This window comes from Cibotium barometz, chromosome 19 (genome assembly GCF_041138505.1).
Source record: "Cibotium barometz isolate CiBa-2024 chromosome 19, ASM4113850v1, whole genome shotgun sequence".
NCBI lineage: Eukaryota > Viridiplantae > Streptophyta > Polypodiopsida > Cyatheales > Cibotiaceae > Cibotium > Cibotium barometz.
In genome coordinates this window covers 34,125,923-34,149,019 of record NC_141064.1, presented here as the reverse complement: position 1 = coordinate 34,149,019, position 23,097 = coordinate 34,125,923, and the positions used below count along the sequence as shown (strand labels likewise).

General features: G+C 42.7%; 1 protein-coding gene across 1 annotated transcript; it reads right to left on the bottom strand.

Moving 5' to 3' along the window:
- Positions 1-15,263: 15,263 nt before the first annotated feature.
- LOC147628504 (uncharacterized) lies at positions 15,264-21,280 on the bottom strand. Its single transcript, XM_086813670.1, has 5 exons — positions 21,093-21,280; positions 20,431-20,998; positions 20,075-20,344; positions 18,857-19,486; positions 15,264-18,753 (listed from the first exon to the last, which is right to left on the bottom strand). Exons 1-5 carry the CDS (start codon positions 21,194-21,196, stop codon positions 16,126-16,128), a joined length of 4,200 nt encoding a protein of 1,399 aa, XP_086669796.1. The 5' UTR covers positions 21,197-21,280; the 3' UTR covers positions 15,264-16,125.
- Between the last annotated feature and the right edge of the window lie 1,817 nt (positions 21,281-23,097).

Genomic DNA, 23,097 nt, shown 5'->3' with positions numbered 1-23,097 from the left:
AATATATACATACACACACACATATATAAATACATACATACACACACACACACACACACACGCATGTTATGTATGTATGTATCTATAGGTATGTAAGCATGTATATATAAATAGATCTATACACACACATGCACACCACACAAACACACGCACGTGATACGTGCACACACGCACACAAACACACATATACACACACTCGCATGCATGGACACACGTGTACACATAGACATATGTACACACACACACACACAAGCTTACACATACACATACGTGTGTATATATGCACACAAGCACATACATGTATACATAGATGGAAACGCATACACATTCGCACATGCTACATGCACACACTTACACACACACACGGGAACATGCACGTGCACACACATAGACCCAAAGATGTACATACGGACATATTCACATGTTCACACACACGTATATGCACACACTCGCGCACATGGATACACACAAACATAAACATACACACCATGTACACATACATACACTAGCCATACGCACAATCAAGACACTTGCACAATGCATGAAGTCGAGATTACACAATCACACACACATATATATGTGCACACATAATCACACATGCGTGCAAGTGTGTGTGTGTGGAGAGAGAGAGAGAGAGAGAATGTGTGTGTGTGTTTCTGTGTGTGTGTGAGGGGGTGTGAAGAGAGAGTGCATGTGCATGTGTATGCATAAGAGAGGTGTGTGTGTGTGTGTGTGTGTGTGAGAGAGAGAGAGAGAGAGAGAGAGAGAGAGGTATATTGCACGTGTATGTGCATGCATGTGAGAAGATAGGATGTTTGTGTGTGCGTGTGTGGGAGATTGTGTCTTTGTGAGAGAGACACACACACACATACATGCACACATATGAACGTACATGTATTCATGCACACACACACACACTTGAGCTTACACACACATATACATGCATATGCATGCACATAAGTATATACATATATATACACACATACACAAACTCACACACACAAGTACACGTGTGCACACATGGATGTGCACACCCACATACACATCCATGTATACATAGATGCACACGCATACACATTTACACGTTGTGCACTCTTATCGCACATGTCGGAGCTAGGGACTTGCCAAGCACCGTGTGTGAGCCACGAATGGCTGCAAGCACACAACCAGGAAACCGGCAAGCTCAAAATAGGGAGCAATGGTGTGTCACTCACCGCTCAGCCCACCGGATTCTCGTGCCGCGACGATGAAGAAGGAGTCGCCGCCGTCGCTCTACTGCCTCGCCGCCGCTGTGCCGCCACGCAATGCTCGATCGCTACACTCTCTCTTTCTCTCTCTCTCTCTCTCACACACACACACACACACATTGTAATGGATTTCTCTGAGCATCCTATGTCATATCAAATGATCTTAGGACGTCCTTTCATGAGGGAAGCACAAATGGTACATGACTGGTCGAAAAACCATGTCTACTTACAATTCTAGGACTCTGTCATTCGAGTTGATCTTGAGAACGGTCACGCGCATCCTTTAGGAAGCAAGGTTATCATTGATAATCGATCGGATACCACTATTCACTCAGCCCCATTAAAGTATTGCTATACATGCAAAAAAGAGACCGATGATGGGGAACATTCTCCTTATATGGATGTCCTACCGGGCATGACTGAGTCAGATAATGTAGATTGGGTACACCTAGCGACAACCATAGACACATGGGGAAATAGAGGCACAAGTTGGGTAACACCTGAGGGGGCAAGATATGCCACCATTAGTGCCAGTAAACATGATAGGTGTTATGCACTTGACTTCTGATGGCAAGAAAGTGGCAAACTCCCTTGACACTGAAAGTAGCGAAGACTCTGACCAATGCGACTCCGAGTCTGAATCTCAAGAAGAAACTGACTCTGAGCCTGATAGGGGGTATGAATTGAATATTCACCCAAGTGTGGAAGCCACATGCTCAAGGCCTAGGACAGTAACCTCTTACAGTTCATCCGAGAGTGAGGGGGACACAAGTGAAGATCGATCAAGTGAGTCTGAATCTGATATAAACAAAAATTAGAAAGTAGGTAAGAAGAAGACGAGACATAAGCAACAACGCTATCGAGCTAATGTACGAGCTAGAACAAACAAAGTGAGATCCATTGCAGAATGGCTTAGTTATGTAGGAGCATATGACGCTCATCTCGGAAGTTACTGGATAATTGGGGAGAATACCTCCAAAGTGTCATGTGGTGTAGTCCGCAACCTCATGACATCACCCAATTAGAAATCAAAGAGAAGCCAAAACTAAGTCGTGCTGCGAGAAGGCGTCAAAATCGAGGTTAGCTCAGCAAAACAAAAGGAAGCAGAATTTAAAGAAAAAAGCATAGCACAACAAGAACCGGTAGACTTACACCCCGCACCCGAACATTTCAAATCTTTTACCACGGGGAACGTAAAGTCGTCTACTATACAAAAGCCCAACGAACGCCTACCAATGGGAGTAGCGGTGTCTACGATGGCCCGATGGTAGTTAAGGAGATAGAACTAGCAGATCTAGGTGAGCAGTCTAAACCACTTTTTATTGCTCACAAGACCTCACCAAGACGGAAGAAGCTACACTTAAGATGCTTCTTAAAGAATTCAAGGATATATTTGCTTGGACATACCATGATATGAAGGGTGTTCTACCCTCTGTGGTGCAACACACAATTCCAATGATTAGCACTGCTAAACCAGTCCAGCAACATCCCTACCCAATGAATCCTAAGTATGCAAAGATTGTACAAGAGGAAATTGAAAAGCTTATAAAATGTGGATTCATATATTTGGACCGAAGATTGTGACCATGCATATGAAATATTAAAGAAGGCCCTGGCGAGTGATCCAATCTTGCGAATGCCTAACTGGGATTTAATCTTTCATGTGCATATTGATGCATCAAACTTTGCTATTGGGTGTGTACTAACTCAACCTGGAGAACATAAACTAGACTACCCCATTAGCTTTGCCAGTCGCCAGTTGAACGATGCTGAAATGAACAACACCACTACTACGGAGCGAGAAGGGTTGGCAATGATATATGCAGTAAAGAGACACCAAGCTTGTTTTCTATGTGGATCATCAAGCATTGTTGTATCTGGTGAACAAACCATGCTCCACAGAAAGAATCACACGATGGTTGTTGATTCTTCTTGAGTTTGATTTCACTGTTGTTGTGAGGCCTGGCAAAAAACATGTCATGGCTGATCATTTGTCTCACATACCTAATGGTGAAGCTCCTACGAGAGTTGATGATGATGACTTACCTGACACTTCCTTGTTCATGTGGTGGAGACAATGCCTGAATGGAGTGAGGTTAATGGTCTTCCACCCAAAGAGCTTCGTAAAGATCTAGCTCGAAAGCTGATCAAGGAATGTGAACCCTATTGCCTAATGGCCGGGACTCTTTATAAAAGAGGAAAGGATGACATTCTTAGGTGTTGTGTCCGAGAGGATGAGTATCTATATATTTTGCAAGAGGCACATATGGGCGTAGCCGGTGGTCACTTTTCAAGAGACTTAACTGCGCGAAAGATATTGTAATCAGGGTATTGATGGCCCACTATGTTCCAAGATGCATCACTTTTTGTGAGATGGGTTGTGATGAATGCCAACGCTATAAGAAACCCCAGTGGAAAGATCAAATGCCCCTACATCCAATTAAAGTAAACCAACCGTTTGAAAAGTGGGGTTTAGACTTTGTAGGTCTAATTAGCCCAGCGGCCCGTAACGCACAATCTCGCTATATTATTGTGGCCACCCACTGACTATGTGACCTAATGGGCTTAAGCAAAGCGTCACGTAAGGCAGATGCGAGGACAACAGCCAAGTTCCTCTTTGAAAATATAATCACACGCTTCGGTTGTCCTTTTGAACTTGTGAGCGACAATGGTACGCATTTTATAAATGAAGTAATTAAGGAGCTCACAACAAATTTCATGATATCCCATTATAAATCTACTCCTTATTATCCGCAACAAGGAATGGCCAAGCTGACAGTACCAACAAGACCTTAATCTCTATTTTGACAAAGACAATTGAGGCTCATCACACGGATTGGGATCTAAAGCTTACGTCAGCTTTATGGGCCTATCGTACTGCATACAAAGTGGCTATTAATTGCACACCATTCAAGATGGTATATGGCCAAGAAGCAGTCATGCCGTGGGAATTTGTCATTCCTAGTCTTCGTGTTGCTACTCAAGAGGGTTGGGATGGTAATCCCTTAGTAGAGCGTTTATATCCTTGAGCGGTTTAACGAAGAAAGACAATTGGCGGTGTACAATGACCTTGTAGAGAAGGATAGAAGGAAGAAATGGTTTGACCGCCACTTGAAAAATAAGGACATCAAAGTTGGGGATAAAGTCCTGAGATGTATGGAGTGCGTAACAAAAAGAAGAAGCTAAAATATGCTGGTAAGGGACCGTACTACAGAGTATGTGAAATTACCCCGTAATGTACCATCCGAGTGGAGACGCTTGACGGAGTTGAAACCGTTGGATTCCTCAATGGGAGTAAATTCAAAAGATACTATGACCCCCTAAGCCAAGACGAATTACATGCAATCCATCAGAAGAAGGCAGCTAAAGAACAAGCTGAGCTTAAGAAGATACAAGCAAGAGTTGAAGCTAAAGAACGTCAGCAGGTGCCAATGAGAGGCCAACTTGGGGATTACGCAAGCATTTTTCAAGGAGGCAGAGGAGGATTCACTAGAATCTGACCCGCCTCTACGATACCCAATTGAGCTACATAGTCCTTACGGGAAGGTGCTATATAATGCATTATTGGATACGGGAGCTCAACACAATTTGCTGTCATATGGAGTGTGGTGTCAACTTGGAAAACCACCCTTATCCAAGAGTACCATCCAAGTTAAGGGTATCAATAAGAAGAAAACCACTGTCTCGAGAATTCTGCACACTCCTGTTGCCTATGAGGGGACTGTGGTTCAAAGCTTTTTGGTTATGCCTGCTGTGGTACCATGGAGGGAACTGTAAACTTAGGGCGCAAACGGATGTTAGCCACCAAGTGCAATATTGATTGGGCAACCAGGCAAGTTACAACGCAAGAACGAGCTCTCAGCGTGCTGACCACTCAGGGTCCCGCACCTAAGCCATCAACTTTGGACAAAACGCTAGATAAGGAAAAATCACAAAATCAAGTGGCTACACCATCTTTGATTGTTTGCCACCCCTCTAATGCTTCAACGCCAAGAGTGGAGACAAGCAGTGTGGTCCCTAAGGCTCTGCTTACTTTACCGAAGAGTACATACAAATGGGTCCCAAAAGCTTCGTTAACGGCTACCTCTATTGCTCAATCTCGTTCAGACAAGAAGCCTCGTAGTAGGAAAGCAACTACCCGCCCTAGAAAAGGCAAGGTAACATCACGTTGGATTCCTAAAATATTATTAGCAGCCCAAGGGTACTACGAAGGGGCATGTTAACCTATGGGGGCGGACATTGAGACGTATTACTTTTTACGTCATATAATTATTTTACGTATTCTGAGTCATGGACCGGGCTTTTCGGCACCACATGTAAAGGGTAAGGGGATTGGGTGATCGTCGATGAGAGGCGCACCTCGAATTTCATCAGGATAAGGGTTAGGATCGGTCGGCCATGTGTGGGCACCCATGTGTGAACGACCAGGTCACATATAAAAGTCAAATGTGACCTAAAACCTCTCATTCTCTGAGTGTTGAATACAAGGAGTGCTCTTGCTTCATCTTCTCCATTCTTCTCCATCTTCTTCTCCAGCGTGTGTGTGTGTGTGTGTGGGCTATTGCTTTGAGGACTCTCTCTCTCTCTCTCCCCACACACACACACACATCTCTCTATCCATTTTCCTCTCTCTCACGCATGTAGGTAAAGGTGATTGCATTCAAAGAGAATCCCCTATGGCTCTCCAATGGTTGGCTCTCTCTCTTTCTCTCTCTCTGTCTCTCTCTCTCTCTCTCTCTCTCTCTCTCACACACACACACACACACACACATGCATGCCTCTCTTTCCATTTCACATGTATGGGAATGAAAAGAAGAAGAACATAGAGGGAGAGAGAGGGAAGCCATTTACTTGTTGCTGAAGTGGTCTCTTGCACACCAGAACTCACAGGAATGGCATGGTGTTCTTTCTTTTTTAAATTACGATCATCAATTAACCCACGGAAGCTAGCATGTGTCGCTAATATCATCACTTAAATGATGTGTTTCATGGCATCTTTTAAGCAACACTCTTACGAACACAAGGAAGCTTTGTTTAAGAGACGCCAATTTATTTTAAAAAAATTATGTCACATATGTGATGAGCAGCATCGTTTATGCGACGACGGGGAGTTGCATATGCGACACCCTCTCTCTCTCTCACACACACACACACACACACACACACACACACGATGAGAAAAATAAGAGCATGAACTAGATTACCCACGTCGTTCAAAGGCCACGAACAAGTAAAGGTGATTGAATTCGGAGAGAGGTCCCTATTGGGCATACCCTTCCACTTGCTCATACATTGCCATCTATGGCTTTCAAGATGTAGGTAAAGGTGATTACATTTGGAGAGAGGCCACCTATAGCTCTCCAATAAAAAAATATCCAATATGCATCTTTCTATGCATAGAAATTAAATCTAATGAAAATAACACTTTTATAATAAAAAATATCCAATATGCATCTTTCTATGCATAGAAATTGAATCTTATGAAAATAACACTTTTAGAATAAGAAAATATCCAATATGCATCTTTCTATGCATAGAAATTAATTCTAAAAATAACGCTTTTATAATAAAAATATTTTCAATATGCATCTTTCTATGCATAGAAATTAATTCTAATGAAAGTAACGCTTTTATAATAAAAATATTTCCAATATGTATCTTTCTATGCATAGAATGAAAATAAGACTTTTAGAATACACAAACGGAGGGGATTATTCTTTTTGAATGGCTACCCCACTCGGTTTTCAACCCATAGAATCAGGTTTAAATCTCACCGATTTTTTTCAACCATGTATAATCACATTTTTAATGGCCTTGCTTGTGATGCGGCTGAAAATTGAACTAAGGACCTAATGGTCATAGCCATGGATCTTACTCGCTAGGCTATTGTTTTGAGGACTCTCTCTCTCTCTCTCTCTCTCTCTCTCTCTCTCTCTCCCCACACACACACACACACACACATCTCTCTATCCATTTTCCTCTCTCTCACGCATGTAGGTAAAGGTGATTGCATTCAAAGAGAATCCCCTATGGCTCTCCTCTCTCTGTGTGTCCCTCTCTCTCTCTCTCTCTCTCTCTCTCTCTCTCACACACACACACACACACACACACACACACACACACATGCATGCATGCCTCTCTTTCCATTTCACATGTATGGGAATGAAAAGAAGAAGAACATAGAGGGAGAGAGAGGGAAGCCATTTACTTGTTGCTGAAGTGGTCTCTTGCACACCAGAACTCACAGGAATGGCATGGTGTTCTTTCTTTTTTAAATTATGATCATCAATTAACCCACAGAAGCTAGCATGCAGGCGTCGCTAATATCATCACTTAAATGATGTGTTTCATGGCATCTTTTAAGCGACACTCTTAAGAACACTAGGAAGCATTGTTTAAGAGACGCCAATTTATTTTAAAAAAATTGTGTCACATATGTGATGAGCAGCATTGTTTATGTGACAACGGGGAGTCGCATATGCGACACCCGTGTGTTTTTCTTCCAATTTCCCAACGTTGCTATGGGGGGATTCCCTTGTAGTGTGTGTTCTATTTGCAATGGGAATCACACAACAAACGAGTGTCATTTCTCAACGATTAAAGATATTATTATCAAACTTGTGATCGAGTGGGAAATCATGACACTAAAATTTACATGTATAAGGTTAGGAGACCTATGTAACACCTCATTACCAAGGTCCGCAATGTCCTCATGTGCAGTTCCGAAAACCCTTACCTAGATCAAGTAAGATCTATCCAAGAGGGATGTTTGCTAATCCACAAAGAGCATATATCTCACCATCCATCTTTTCTTAAAACAAAATACAACACCAGTGGCCAACATGCCAGGAGAAGTGTATAGTGGAGGGTAGGAGGAACAAAAGAAGGACTCTAACGTCCCATACTACATGGAAGATGAGAGAGGTAACTACATTCCTGTGTATGCAGTTACCCAAGAAAACCCATGGAATGTTTTGGATTTATCACTATTTAGAGTCCCCGACTAGATCTAAGGTGCATGAATCTACAAAATCCAAGTTAGGTTTATTATATAAATATATGGTGTGTGTACATGACCTACCCACATAATCTACTCATAGCTACCATAATGTGAAATTGATTCTCTGCTAAAATGGATATGTATAAGGTCTATTTATTGCATCGTAAAGTGTTCGAAATAAGTAGAGAGAGACATGTTTATTTTTTTAGTACAAGGTTTGGGATTTCGGCCTCTCTCTATAGTTTGAAATGTGCAATTCCTTGGTCCCATGCTGGTGTAAGTTTTTGTTATGAGAATAAGTTATTATTCCATTTTAATTATTTATATGAACCTTGTATTTTATTAATCAGGGATGCCTTGTTGATTACGTGTTGTGTACACATGTTTTTGTGCTTTCTTGAGGATCAATTTAATAATGGGATGTTCCAGGGGATGAAGAAGGATAAGAGTACTTGGACATGGCCAAAATAATTACTTTTGGAATGGGCACGAGCACTACGTTTGCCAAATATTTTCACAAGCCCATGAAAATTTACTACCTACGTTATTTATGGGAACTATATCTTAGCTATAGGGAAAGGCACTAAATTTATATCAAAGGTCTTAGACCTTAATTTTTGAAGAATTGTAAAGAAAGCAAGATATTGCTTTGAGACTCCCATATTCTTGGAAAGGAGCGCTCAAGAGCTTTTATTTTTGTGACAAAAAAGCAAGATCTATATATTCGTGGGGTATGGTTGGTTTGGCAAGTAGGTTGAGGGTGTGAGAAAGTTTGATGGGTATGATGATGGGTGGCAGTTGTCAAAACAGTGCCATAGTGTAGGTGGGTAGTCAAGGTAGCTTACAAACCTTAGGATTTCTCATTGTATCCTATACTCTTCATGATCCTATTCTCATCATTAATAAATTATGACTTATAGCATATCCTATTCTCATCATTGTTATTAATTATATGATATAATGATTAGAGAATAGGATACAATCAATTATAATGAAGAGAATAGGAAACAATTATATAAAAGCAATGAAAAATATACTGAAGAGAAATAGGATATCTATCTATAATATTATTTTAGAGAGAGTACATGGGTGATGTGGCATACCCCACCCTCCTAATGTGCAATGGAAGCACATGTTAGGCATTAGTACTAAAAGTATAATTGATATTCAAGGTGTTTAGTGTAGTGTTCACGAAAAACCTATTTTGCACAAGTTTTAAAAACCTTTCTTTTGAGACTAATTAAGGTTGTCTTTTGTAAGCCTTTGCCTTCTTTAGAGTCCAAACTTGACTTCTTTTGTAAGCCTTTGCCTTCTTTAGAGTCCAAACTTGACTCTCTTGAGACCACGAGAGCATGAGATTTCTAATACTCTCAAAAACCTTTGTTTTGAGACTTATTAAGGTTTTCTTTTTTAACCGCAGAGTCCAAACTTGACTCTCTTAAGACCACGAAGTATTAGATTTCTAACTTATATAAAGGACAAAGAAACTAAATCAAGTATTTTCTAAATTTGTAAATTCTCGTTTCCAAAGCCAACGCTTACTACTACTTAGTATTTGTAACGTAGATTTATGAGTGATGGTAGTGGCTAGATTCTGAGTATATTTAATGGTGTTGTTAATGGTAATATCTGAGCTAACCTACTAAGTAGCTACCAACTACTAAGAGCATTGACCCATGCAAAGAATGGGGGACGGGGAAGTGCGCAAGGGTTTACAGTAGTCCCACCACTCTCAACATTAACAAAAAAGTCGAATCACCACCGGAATACAGGAATACAAGTTATCACCCTTTACTTTTGAGCGATGATAACATCATGCTGCCGGTCATCCTCTCTCTTGCTCTCTTTCTCTAGAAACAAAAACTGGCTACACGAGGTCCTTCCCTCTGAAATACCCATATTTTCTCCAAAATTCATCCCTTTTGCACAGACACAATCGTGTTGCTATTTTCATGGAGAGATTTTCTTATTGAGCATGCGATGATGACCATTGAAGACTGCCAGTAGACTAAGTAGTGTCTCATTCCCATTGTTAGTTGGATGTGGGCGGGGGCTCTAAGTACTAACTAGCTAGTAGTAACTACAACTAGACCTAGGAATAAAAACTACGACAAAAGTTCAAAACTTTATACTACACATTTTTATGATGTTGCCAATTTCTTCTATATATAAGTAAAAGAATTTCATATATCTAAAATTTGTAACTCAATAAAACCTTCTTTCTACGTTTATTTCCTAAAGTTATTTTTACTTTGGTAGCCTAAGAGCGTCTAGACTCTTAGAGCTCTCTCATTAAACCACCTGTTCAAAATCTAACCATCCATGCAAAAGCAATCAAAGTAAAAAAATGAAATTTTCATTGAGATCCATGGATTGAGGTCTGTTAAGAGGTGTTGTAATGTCAGTTGCACGCCCGCATGCTGACGAGACTCTCTTCTCCTTCTCCATTGGATCCTAATTCTTATGCTTCTACACCTACACCTGCATCTACTCCTGCACCTAATCCTTCTAATCCTACACATTTATTGGAGCTTCCATTCCCTTCCCACCACAATGCATGTGTTTTCGTATAATAGGGGAAGAGCTTTTAAGTACATGGGGCATACAAGGTATGCTCGCCTGCGTGCTGTTTTGGGGTTGTGCTGCTAGAGATAGAGTATTATGCGAGCTTTGGAGGAAGCTTTTTGTGACAACTTGTAAAACCTGGCCAAGTTAGCCAACATAGTTCGTTGAGCTGCCAGCCAAGGGTTAAGCTGAACCGCTAGCAATGGATTGGATCGCGGGCTCTCTCTCTCTCTTTCATCTATGTTTTAAAAACCCCAGCCCCATTGAGGTGTCATCGCCACAATGGGATGATTTTTATTAAAATTTTAAAAAATAATCCCTCCCCGAGTCCCCAGGGATTTTTAATAAATTAAAAATTAATAATTTCCCCCCGCAATTGTGATGCCGTCGCCACAATTATTTGAGGTTTGTAGTAAAGGTGATACATGCAATGCATGTCCAATCATACCACCCTTCTAATCACTGGTCTACGCCTTTTATTTAAAAAATTAAAATCTAAAATTTTAATTTTAAAAATTGCCCCCCAATTGTGGCATCGTCTCACCACAATTGTTTGGGTCCGATAACCTCATCCAGATTTAGATGACCAACTCAACCTCTGGAGGACGTTGAAGAGGCTGATGTGAAGGACATCAAGGTTGAACTATTTTTGGAGAGTGGGAAGGATCACGTTGGCTACCACTTTTGGGCTTAGAAGAAACTCGGATTGCTTGTTGTTCAGACATATCACTATCTTCATCTTGCATACAATGTCCGCCCTTTCCAACCTTGCCTAAAATTTTCATTACGATCTCTGGAGCGCTGTTTTCTAGTCAAGGCCCATGTATGTTTGATTATCAACAGCAGTACAGCTAGCGCTCCGAGGTTACAAAGTTTGGAAGGGCATGCTCTCTTTGCATGGAAATTTAGCACATCTAGTGCTGGGATGTGTAGGTAAAAACAGCAATTCAAAGCTAGCCCTTGCTTTGGCTCCAATAGGAGCTGCTCTTGCTTTGTCACTAGTTGTAGATGTAATTTGGATGGCGATATTAAAGATCAGAAACAAACGCAAAGCAGGAGGATCTCATCCCATCATGAATGACCATGACAGTAATATAGAGGATGCCTTGCACATCAGACAGTTGCAGTGCTACAGTTACAAAGAGTTGTAGAAGGCTACCCAAGGTGGGCGAGGCTACATTCAGTGTGGTGTACAAAGAAACCTTCACTCATGGATCTACAATAGGCAGTGAAGAAGGTGAAGGAAGGGCCCAGAAGAAAGGCAGAGTTCCTTGTCAAGATAAGTTAAAAAAAATCAGAATTTGTATATTTTAATGTATTTATTAAAGAACAACGTGAAAATTTCACGAAGGCATGTTTATATGTTCTTAACGTGTGAGTATAATTATATTTTTAATTAAAAAAGAAAATTATGGCAATTAAAGTGAAGATTGAGCAAAAAAAAAAGTCAAGGGTTATGGCTTGACAAAATCAAGTCGTTAAAGTCCACAAAAGTTATTTGCATCCAAAGCCTTGGCCTTGAGATTGTCCAAGACTCCAACCAACGAACTTGCAAGAGAGAGAGAGAGAGAAATGTGGTGAGAGAGAGAGATCCAAGGTATATCTCAGTCGAAGTCGGCTACTTGGGCTAAGTTTAGAGGTAATCAAAAAAAGCTCGCTAAAAAACCACCCCGTTGCCCAGTGGGACATTGAGAATAATAATGACAAGATGGATAAGGATGAACTTGTGTACCACAACGATGACAATAAGGGAGAAAATGACACATATTGAAAAAAAAAGAATCTAGGGTTGACCAATGGAAATGCTAAAGGCCTGACAAGTTGGGCAATGACATATACTACCAACGGTGAGACTTGAACTCGCGTGAATCATGGCCTTTATAAGGGCCCTTACACACTAGGAGAAAAGCATTTGAAGAAAAGCACTTGGAGACGCTTAAGTCGTTATAGTGAGAAAGAAAGCGTACCATATGTGGCCGTAAAGCTTTCTTTATGGGAGGCACAGGTCCAGTGGCTCCAGCTCACCTGTTACCCAAGAGGTCGTGGGTTCGAACCAGCGACGGTCTTAATCCAGTCTAGGGGGGCCAGCGATGTGACAGCTTTCTAATGCACTGCTCCCCAAAGGTGGATCCATCCATGGCGTTTCACCTTGGGAGGCCCTTGTGTTCCAGAGCGCTTGCTTTTTCCCTGTCCAATATAGAGTCAGAAAAGAGCCCTGATGACCTACCTGTGGAGTTTTTCACGGCTCCTTGGGATTGGTGTGGTGAGGATCTCATCAGAATGGTACTGCTGCAATGCTTTCAGGGGGCCTGTCATGCCCCATTAACCAGAGTTTAATCTTGTTGATGCCTAAGAAGCCCGACCTCAATGCATCCTATAAAATTATTGCAAAAACTATCACACTGCGAATCAAGTTCATCCTTCCTGAGAGGTGATTCATGCAGAGCAGTATGGGTTTGTACACGGGTGGAATATCCATGCTGCTATAATTAACGCCTTGGTTAGCATTAATGTGGCCTTGAGTAGAAATAGATCTTTCATCATGTTCAATCTAGACTTGGATAAAGCATATGACAGAAAGAGGTGGCAGATTTTTTTGTGGGATGGTTCAAGCACACGTTCAATCCCCGGGGAGATAATCACAGCTCCAAGGTCGCAAGGCGGATGGGGATGCCATCCCTGAAATGGATGGCTAAGGCCCTGCTGTATAAAGCTTTAACCAGAGTGGATGCTGATGTTTGGTGGGCGGAGGTTATGCGATATTGGATGGAGCAGGTGGGAGGGTTGCTTGGCAGATGGAATGGAGTTACTTTTGGCGTGATAGACTAGTTGTAGATCTTTGAGTTAAGCTTAAGCACTCCACGATGGCCCGAAGGCTTGTCAAGATTTGGAAGGAGGCTTTCAAATCCATGACTTGGGAAGGAAGTGGTCAAGAGTGACAAGGGATGCATCTCTCTTGGAGAATATATAGACGTGACGAGGGCCAATCGAGTCTCACTATCAGATAAGGAGATATGAGTAGAGCCAATGAGGTGATAGCTCAGGTGGTGAAGGTGTTTGCTTAGGATCAAGAGGCCTTGGTGGTTCCTCGGCAGCATTGCCTATACAAGTGGATGGATAAATAAATGCCTACGGGTGGCTGTCTACGGAGAATGAAATTTGGTGACTATGGGAGGATCATGGCCCAAAGGCCAGTTGAAAAAGAAAAAAGAAAAAAAGGAAATATGAGTAGAGCCCATGTGCTTAACAACAAGAGTGTTCAAAGGTGGATTGACTTGTGGTCTCGTCAAATGCAAAACCTCTTGATGGGACTAGTCTTCTACGACACTTTAAATTGAATGATAGGACTAATTGGTCAGACTTGACATGATGACCAACAAATGCTATAGCTAGAAAGGACAGATGGTGAGACTGACGAAAAACTAAGGAGGGCACAAGTCTATGCATGATGCAAACAAAGCACTTGCTAAGGTGTTGTGACTCCCTCTCGTTCTCAAACAGCCTCCTCAATGGATCGGCTTGCCACCACAAACATATGGATCAGGGAGGTAGTGGGTTGTCGGAAAGCATCTCCATGTCCATCCTTAAATTTCTTTAGTTGGAGGTTGCTGCTGGGTAAACTGCCAGTAAGGCGTAGGCTTGCCTTATGGATGCACATTTGAGACAGATGTCCACTATGTCTGAGAGCAAAAGAAACTTTATTCCATGCCTTTTGGGAATGCCCCCAAGTAGATCCTCATCCCATTCCTTCTGCACATCAGCTTCAAAGTTTCCGGGTAAAAACTTCTTGTTGAACAAGGTCTTGAAGTTGGTCCACATCTTCGGCTCAGTCCCTTCTTGTACTACTTTTAGCCACCAATTCAAGGCAGCATCCTTCAAATGCATACGAACCATGTGAAGTTTTGACTTTTTAGAGTAGTCATCACCTTCAAAAGTAGCATCAAATTGCTTGACAAAGGATAAAGCTTTCTAGGTATCCCACTTTCCATAAAAGACATAAAATTTAACACTTCTCTCCCGGCTTGAAGTCCATTTTATCGGTTGATGAAGGCTGCATCCAAGAGAGCTGGCCTAGGGATAGCCTACCTGTTTCCTCCACGAGAAATCGACCGGGTAACTCTCGATCCTTCTGCAATGGTGACTCCTTTAGCCCGAAGATAGGCTTTAGCAGCTTCAACTCCTCCGGCTTCGTTGGCTTGATCCTTGATGATATCTTCAAACATTCGAGCCCTTCTTTGGTCATGTTCCTTCTTGGCTCTCTAAGCTAGGAACGCTTCTTCTTGAAGATACTGTCTGAACTTTTGAAAATCTCGATATTCTGCCTTGCTATGATACCACTATAACCCCAATAGAGCGTGCAGTGACAGATTCAACCATGTGTCCAAGAGATATAAATAGTGAGAGAGAAAGGGGAGAGAAATGGGTATTGGGGTTTCACATAGTACACCACGTTAAGCTAGAAACATGCCTTTTCAAGAATTTATTTCAGAAACAATCCACAGGCTTTTCTAAGCCAGGACCAATACAACAAATGAATACAATATTAAACAAGAGTGTCGATGTCGAGGTTGGGCTGAAGTCGATGTGGAGGCACAAGATATCTGATGCTGAGCTCACCACGAAGATGACTCACAAGAGTCTTACACAGGGCTAGTACCAAGATATTAATCAATTCTTTGTTGCTCACAAAAATCTCACAAGGAACTCGGGAACAAGATGTTGAGAAAGATGCACGACTGTCCACACATCAAAGGGTGGCAAACGGCAGCCAACAAGCGGCGGTGGAGGAGCAAATAGGGTGGCGGAAAACGCCGGTAGAAGGCGGCTCTAGGCGGCAGAGGCGTTGGCGGAGTTGGCGAAGCTGAGCTGGGCTGAGTGGAGCCGAGCTCTGGGTGGCGGCAGCAAGCGGCAAGTGGCTTTGGGGCGATGGTAGCGCTGGTGGTTCAGCCCCGGCAGAGGCGGCGCTTGCAGACAAGGCAGAGGCTGAGGGTGGAGAGGGTGATTTTGATGATGAGGATGATGATCAAACCTTCAAAGCTGGGTCTCCCAAGATGGCTCTCCAAAATTTTGATAATTCTCCAAAGAGGGAGCAAGCTTCTTTATATACTAGATGGCCCTTATTGTAATCATCTAAGTCGGCTAATATTGATCCAGTGGTGACTAATATTGATCCAGTGGTGACAGAGGGGAGACGTCACGCCTTTCTGATCGGAGCATATCGGCGAAGCTCTGTGTGAGTGTCTCATGCTCTAGATTAGGGGCATCTTGTGAAATCAAATGGATTTATTTATTTGTTGAAACGGTGGGACATATTCACCAAAATCCTATTTTTTCCCCCAACCACCAAAATCCTGTTTTTTCTCCCAACCAGTCCACCCAACCGATTTCCGGTTTAATTTCTTCCACCTTGGCAGCACGTGGAAACGTCTTGAGTAGGGGACAATCTTTATATTGCAGCAGCTGCAGTGTTTGATGAGGACCCAAAATCTCTTCGAGGTGCTTCCATTCTCGCACATCCAGGTGCTGCAGCTTGGGCAATCTGCGCAGATCGAGACGCGTGTAGGGCCAATCCCAGACTGAGAGCTTGGAAAGGCGAGTGGAGCTGATCACTAGGCCTTGTTCTTGATCTGCTGCGTTGCGCACACGACAAAGATGCAGAGACTCCACTCCTTCAAGGTTGCCAAGGAAAGCCAGGTCCAAGGAATCGCAACCTTCTCCAACTGTCAGCTCTGAGATTTGATTCCAATCAGGAAGCCTTGCCAAGCTGCTACAGGACTTAATGCAAAATTTAGTGAGAGAGCCTACTCTCCCTATCATCTCCTCCAAGCATTCACAATTCTCAAACTCCAACGTGCTTAGCCCTGTCAAGGCACTCAAATCTTGGAGCCTCTTGAGCCTGGCCCATCCTCCCAATTCCAGATTTTCCAGGTTGGTGAGGGGCCCCACATTGCATGTCTCTGCCAGCATTTCACACCCTTTCAATTTCAGCGACTGCAAGGCAGCCATGTTGCTGAAGTCAGGAACATCCAGCTTCACATTGGGACAGGAATCAAGCTCGAGCCTTTGGAGGCCAGACAGGCCACTGAGACTGCAGAGATCGATCTTGAGGCTCCTGCAGGAAACAATCTCGAGATTTTGGAGACTGGACAGGCCGCTGAGACTGCCTATATCTTCCAAGGAACTGCAGGAAACAATCTTGAGCCTTTGGAGGCCGCTGAGACTGCCTCTCTCTCCCAAGAAACTGCCGAAATCAAACTTGAGCGAACTGCAGGAAACAATCTCGACCCTTTGGAGGCTGGACAGACCGCTGAGACTGCCTATCTCTTTTAAGGAACTGTGGTCAATCTCGAGCCTTTGGAGGCTGGACAGACCACTGAGAGTTCCTATCTCTTCCAAGAAACTGCAGGAAACAATCTTGAGCCTTTGGAGGCTGGACAGGACGCTGAGACCACCAATTTCTTTTAAGAAAGAGCAGGAAACAATCTTGAGCCTTTGGAGGCTGGATAGGCAGCCGAGACCACCAATCACACTTAAGAAACTGCAGGAATGAATCTTGAGCCTTTGGAGGTTGGACAGGCCACTGAGACTGCCTATCTCGTCCAGGAAACTGCAGGAAACAATCTCGAGCCTTAGGAGGCTGGAGAGGTTGCTGAGAGTGCCTATCTCCCTTAAGGACTTGCAGGAATCAATCTTGAGCCTCTTTACCTTGGCCCACCCTCCCAATTCGAGATGGTGGAGGTTGCTGAGGGGCCCCACATTGCACGTCTCTGCCAGCATTTCACATCCCCTCAATTTGAGCAACCACAAGGCAGGCATATTGTTGCTGAAGTCGGAAAGGTCCAGCTTCAAACAAGGACAGGAATCAATCTCTAGCCTTTGGAGGTTAGGCAGGCTGCTGAGTAGACTGCCCATCTCTTCCAAGAAACTGCAGGAAACAATTTTGAGCCTTTGAAGGCTGGACAGACCGCTGAGACTGCCCATCTCTTTTAAGGAACTGCAGGAAGTTATCTTGAGCCTTTGGAGTCTGGACAGGCCGCTGAGACTCCCTATCTCTTCCAAGGAACTGCAGGAATCAATCTCGAGCCTTTGGAGGCTAGACAGGCCACTTAAATCTGTGAGCTTCGTGAGATTTCCACAATGAGAGAAACACAGTTCTTGGAGGTTCTTGAGGGTAGCCATACCTCTGACCTCTTCCAAACGCATGCAGGATCCTAATTTCAACTCCTCCAGCTGCACGAGGCCATCCAAGGAAAGAGCCTTTTGATCACACTTAAGGTAGAGCTCTTTCAAGCTAGTACATCCAGAAAAAGAGAGGTTTGAAACTTCTTTTGATAGGGAATCATAGCTTCGGATTGTTTCTAACTGACCACACATGCTGAAATCTGCAGAACCTTCCCATGCACAACTATCCTGATCAACCACCAGCGGATCGACCACCAGACTTTTCAAGTTGGCTAAGCCACACAATGCCTCCATGCCCTCTTCACACGACAAATTCTTCAGCTTCAGGACTGCTAGACTTTTGGCATGCCTCCATCCTTTCAAGTGCTCTAGCTTCACGTTATTTAAACTCAGAACACGAAGTGTTTCCGTCAGCTGTAGCCCTTCCGAAATGCTACAGTTTTTGATGACCAAGACCTGCAAATCAGGGCAACTTAGCAACCCCATGATACTGCCCAACCTCACATGCTCGCTTTCAAAACTTAGAACGACTCTCTGTAGCTCCGACCACCATCCAACGGCTTCCTGCGTCGCCAACTTTGAAGAATCCAACTCTAAGTAGAACCTATAATTATAATCCATACCAGCTTCCCACTTGGCCAAATCGACATACAAGTCATGAACGGACACTGATTCCACCTCTTTCTTAGAAAATCGATCGTGAACTCTAGCTGTACTCCTCTCATACCGTACAAGGCCATCCACAGCTAGTTGGCTCATCTGCAAGTAACCAATTAAAGGGTCTTGATTATAATCTTGAAGAAGATCTTCCAAAACACGAGATGCAAACCTTGGATCAACCAACAAATCATTTCAAACTTACGAGATCGCGAATCCTTGTGGAAGAATTAGTAGAGTTCTCATCCTCGTACAGTGCGCTCAACCATTGACGTACATCATCAAGGCGATCAACTCCACTGGGTAGGATCACTAGAGCAATATCCAGAAACATCTGCTGCTGAATGACTGGTATGTCAGAGAAACTAGTCTTGATGAAATCCTCCACTCTGGACAGCTCCCGATTCAATGGACCACCTATTTCTGAAACTAATTCATTCAAATCTCCTGCATTGGGTCGTTCGCGTACCATCCTCTTCAACTTAAGCCCCACTTGTTTCAACGCCAATGGGTGATAGCTGCTACCAGAGTTTGAACCCTGGTCAAGAAAGTCTCTTGATATCTCTGATAATTTACCTTCAAATGCATGCTCCATGATTTCCAGCGCTTCCTCCTGACCTACACTAGGCGCTGCTCCCATGCTCACCTTCTTGCCACTACCTGTGAGCAAGTTTTTTATAATTTTCTCATCCCGACTAGTTACTAGCACCTTGCTTCCTTGTTGAAACTCAGCTTTGAGAATCCTTCTAGCGTCTTCATAGGACCTCCCCCACACGTTGTCCATGGCAATAAAAACCTCATGATTTTTCAAATAGTCCACCATGATTTGCACGGCCTACACACAAGTACAAGGAGCCTTTAATAATCCTGGTTCCAGCTCTCAATTATATCTAATATCTTTATAAGGTACTATGGACGGCTGTAGAGCAATGCTATCTTTTAACATCAAAATCCGTTCCAAAACAAATAATGCATCTCTTAATAGCAACGTCGTATACTGAGAAGAGCACAAATGCTTGGTTATTACATATTAGAATCGAAAAAATACTAGACATGTGGAATCCATCCATGTAGGTACGATGTCCATTGAATAAAAGATGCCAACTATTTTAACCCTTCAAATTTTAAGGGCTAGTTTTTAATGTAAACTATCATTTTTTAAAATTTCAAAACTTTGGGCATTTACTTTTTCATAAATTGCTATAGGAAATTGGGGTCAAATTGTTGTTTGATATTCTTTGATCCTTGTTAATCAATATGTATAACAGAAGATAGCGTATACCTAGTCAAATTCGTGCAACTTGCCTAGTGATGATGAGCACAGCAAAGTCCAATCAGTGATTTAGGCCAAGGCAAAGGATTTAACTAGCTGATATTCAATATAGATAACATTGCATTGGGATGGAAGAAGATAGATGTATACCCGGTCAAAATCGTGCAATTTGCCAATCGCGCTGTCTGCACCAGTGAGATCCTGGAGGACTATCTTGAGGCTTTCTAAAAGCTTGCCCTTATCACCATCACTGGGGAAGTCAAGAAGCACAGATTTTCCTGGATATGTGTGCCAGTAGTAGTTGACCATGATTTTGCATATTGTGGTTTTCCCTGAGCCCGCTATGGCATGCAATCCCACGACACATGCCTCTGAGAAGCTGGCACTAGAGTCGGCTTCTTGGAATCTCCTTGCCATCTCCTGAATTCAAGATAAGACTTGCCATTTTAGAGCTTGTGGAGCTGCTCGTGAGATTAGAAGAAATAGAGAGCACAGAACTAATTTACCTCAATCAGGTGTGCCTGTCCTTTGGCATACGAAAGATCAAAGAAAGCAGGAGGTGGAAGGAGCTTGCAGATCTCTTTCACAACCTTTTGTATGAAGTGGGCTTCGCTGGGTGATTTCTGAAACTCCAGCCCGTTGATCTTGGCGAGGGATGTGAGAGCTTTGGTCCAGCTGGGGAGGTCAGTATCAGGGTGTCTGTTTTCAATCTCCTGCCATGCCTCCCATACCTTCCACTGGGACAAATTGTCGAGGGACTTAACATCAGCGGGCGAGAGCTTGTAGAAGAGAGGCAGAATCTTGAGGGAGGGTGCCTGATCTGCGAAAATCTCGAGCTCTAGCATCGGCCAGTAGGACCGGACGTACTCGGGAGAAAGGATGACAACACCCAGCTTGCAGTCTCGTGCGGCTGTCCTGATGTGGTCGGGGAAGGGCTCCCCTTTGGGGAGGGAATGCACATCGAGAAATGGGGTGTGGTTGGCCTTGATGAGGGCGTTGTAGAGCTTCTTCGCGAAGTCCTTCTGGTGGCCCGAATGGCTCAAGAAAATCCCCTGGGTGACAAGATGCTGAGGCCTGCGCGCGGCGCCACGATTAGCACACTAGCGAAGCTGGATATTCAGTAGTGCTGATTTCTCTCATTCACTGGAATAGAAAAGGCCTTACTTACTTGTTGGGTATGCGGGAGGCGCCTCCCACTTCCGCTGGCGAATTGGAAGCAGCGGCAGGGCGAAAGGCTGCAGGCGGCACTCCATCGGCGACGATTGCAGACATTGCGACGCGCGCGCACAGCAGCGATCTCACAGAGCGAGAGACTAGAGACGCGCTGGGACGACTGGTCACTCATAAGATTAGGAAAGTTGGGGGAAAAGATTCCCTGAACTTTTGATAAATCATTGGACTGGGACTTGACGTAAAAGACACGTGGCATTTCGGTGATGATTGTACGCATTTTCAAGAGAAAAAAATTCAGCGGATTCCACTTGCTCAGGTTGGGTTCAGACCTTGGCAGGAGCCAGCTCTCATCGTAAGTATTCTGACCCTTCCCAATTCACACACAACGGCTGTCCCTAGTTCTGATGAGGTGGAATGGCAGATTTGAGAGATGACACTCTCATCTTGGCTTCTTGCAGATTGATGCGTTGAACCTTGCTTGTGGCCGGTGGGGAGGAGTGCTAGGAGGTGAGGCCGATCCTCCTTCTTGTGCCGTTGTGATGACAGAGAGCTCTCCAATCTTCCGGTGCCAACTCACACGCAACTCCCCTCCCCTGTGCCTTTTTGTTGTGGCTACCGTTCATTCTCCACTCTTCGGCACACGGAAACATTAAGCTTCTTTGCTTGAAATCGAACTTCTTCTACAAGCAAGCTCCATTGCCAACATGCAGTCAAACAAGCAACACCAACTTTCCTCTCAACTTCACACAACATACGAAACCTTTGTTCATTCTCTGTACAGGGAAAAAAACATTTATAAATGAACATATCTAGGAAAAGTGTAAAGTAGAGAAAATAACTAGGAAATACAATGCATGGATTTTTATATATAGAAAAATTTACCTACATAGTAAAAATTTTCTATATAGGAAAAAATTTCCTACATTGGTAAATTTTCTCTATATAAATTTGCCTACATAGGAATTTTTTTTCCAATGTGCACAAATTTACCTATATAGAGAAATCCATGCATTGTATTTTCTAGTTAGCCTATCTTTCATTTTCCCTAGTCTGTACTTTTCCTAGATATCCTTGTTTGTACCTAGGAAATTATATAGTGAATCCATTGTATCTCTATATAGGGAATGCTTAGAAGCTTACCTTCTAGATAGTTCCATAAACCATGTCAATATACTACTCATAATATTATAGATTAAGTAGTTCTATAATGCATTATAAAATATAAATCTCTTTACTTATCAAATATTAAGCAATAAAAGTTCTGCATATTTAAAAAGAGAGCCAAAAGTGGTCTACATACATGTTCAAATAAATAGTGCTTCAAGCTTATCTAAATGTCATGGGATTATGTCTACATCTTCTAAACTAATAGGCGTGGATTGTGCAAAAATTGACTTTCTTGTTGGCAATAAACCAATGCACAATGTCACGAATCATAATGTCAATTCCCACGCTTTTTCGTATCCTTTGAGTAGTTTTTGAAACTACTATTCTTCTTCTTTAGATTGACATATGTACTCTTGAGAGAAGAGCACATGTCATAAATTGTATGCACTCTCATGTACTTCAATAAGAGTGTCTCCATATCCTCCTCTGAAATGTGGCTTACCTACATTCATGATACTAAGTATATAAAACTTTAAAGCATACTCAATTTACCAAAATAAAAACATTCAAAATAATAAACTTATAATAATATCACTTACTTGTAAAGGTTCACATGATGCCTTTACATTTGATTTTCCAATGTGTTCTAAATCCTAATAGAAATAACAAAATCAAACCCATAAAATAGGAGAATCATAACGTAGTATATCTATATACAACGATATCTTTAAAATGGTTGTCGGTGTCTAACATTTTCACTCTTTTGGTGAATTCTTTCTTCCAAATGAGTTTTCATTTTCTCACTTACCTTTGGAACAAGCAAAAAACTAGCATTAATAATTACAAAAGTAAAAAGAGAAAGAAAAAAAATTAACCAAACCTTGTCTTCACTC